Source organism: Chaetodon trifascialis, chromosome 2 (assembly GCF_039877785.1).
Source record: "Chaetodon trifascialis isolate fChaTrf1 chromosome 2, fChaTrf1.hap1, whole genome shotgun sequence".
Classification (NCBI taxonomy): Eukaryota; Metazoa; Chordata; class Actinopteri; order Chaetodontiformes; family Chaetodontidae; genus Chaetodon; species Chaetodon trifascialis.
This window is the reverse complement of record NC_092057.1, coordinates 1,179,100-1,180,363: the sequence shown is the minus strand read 5'-3', so window position 1 is coordinate 1,180,363 and position 1,264 is coordinate 1,179,100. Positions and strand designations below refer to the sequence as shown.

At 51.8% G+C, this 1,264-nt stretch overlaps 1 protein-coding gene across 1 annotated transcript; it reads left to right on the top strand.

Moving 5' to 3' along the window:
* Positions 1 to 1,044, top strand: LOC139348475 (beta-1,3-galactosyltransferase 5-like). Its single transcript, XM_070988641.1, has one exon. It carries the CDS (start codon positions 1 to 3, stop codon positions 1,042 to 1,044), a length of 1,044 nt encoding a protein of 347 aa, XP_070844742.1.
* The last annotated feature ends 220 nt before the right edge of the window (positions 1,045 to 1,264 follow it).

The following is a 1,264-nucleotide window of genomic DNA, read 5'->3' as shown; positions in this document are numbered from 1 at the left end:
ATGGAGGACGGGAGGAGACTCTTAAAACACAGCTTTACCTGCATCCTGGGAGCAGTGACAGTCTTCCTTGTATATCTGTACTTTGACGGGGAGTCGGGGAGCTGGGACGCTCCAGGTCTCAGAAGAGTAGCAGGACCATCATCAGCAGCAGCAGCAGCAGCAGCAGCAGCAGCAGCAGCAGAACCACAATGGGAGGATCCTGGGCCATATCATGTGGCCTATCCTCAAAACTACAGATTCATCATGGATGAGACGCCGACATGTAAGAGCACGACCCCTTTCCTGGTCCTGATGGTGCCGGTTGCACCCGGTGGTGTGGCAGCTCGGGACGCCATCCGGAGGACATGGGGAAAAGAGAAACTGGTTCTGGGTCAGCTGGTTGAGACTGTCTTCATTCTGGGCCTGCCTGGAGGAGCTGATGCAGAGCAGCAGCAGGAGAAGCTGGAACAGGAGAGCCTGCAGCACCGTGACCTGATCCAGAGTAACTTCCAGGACAGCTACCGCAATCTGACCATCAAGACCATGGTGATGCTGGAGTGGCTGGCTGCGCACTGTGTCAAGGCCTCCTATGCCATAAAGATTGACTCAGATGTGTTACTCCATGTCCAGAATTTGGTGAAACTGTTGCTGGATCCCAACACGGCCAAACAAAACTACATGACGGGTTTGGTGTGGTGGCACAGCCCGGTTTTAAGAAACCCTTTCAACAAGTTCTACATGCCGAGAGAGGTGATTGCTGAGCCAGAGTACCCTCCATATCCGCTGGGCATGGCCTACGTCATGTCCCTGGACCTGCCTGGGAAGGTCCTGGGAGTCTCTCCTCAGATTAAACCTCTGTACATTGAAGACGTCTACCTGGGCATGTGCCTAAAACGCCTAGGCATCTCTCCCACCGACCCTCCGGAAAACACTATGTTTATTGTCGACCCCTCGCATCCTCTGAGCGGCTGCAGCCTTTCAGGAGTGATCGCCGTGACAACGACTGGCATCCCACAGATGACGAGTTACTGGCAGAGGAGCAGACAGCCGGAAGCTAAATGCTGAACTTCAAGCTTAGCGGGACTGACTTGTGCCTTCTTGGTGGTGGGGGGACCTGTTTCAACCTGGATCTGACTTAAATCTAAAATAAATGAACACTGAGTATATTTATTATGGGTTTGCAAACAACTTGTAAGCACCTTGTTTTGTTTTTTTTTAATGACAAAACAGATGAAAGGATTTGAACCGTAAACCACCTTGTTACCAACAGAGGTGGGCAGTAACA

Excerpts from the sequence above, each read along its gene's own strand:
- LOC139348475 (XM_070988641.1), top strand. The coding sequence starts at position 1 with ATGGAGGACGGGAGGAGACTCTTAAAACACAGCTTTACCTGCATCCTG.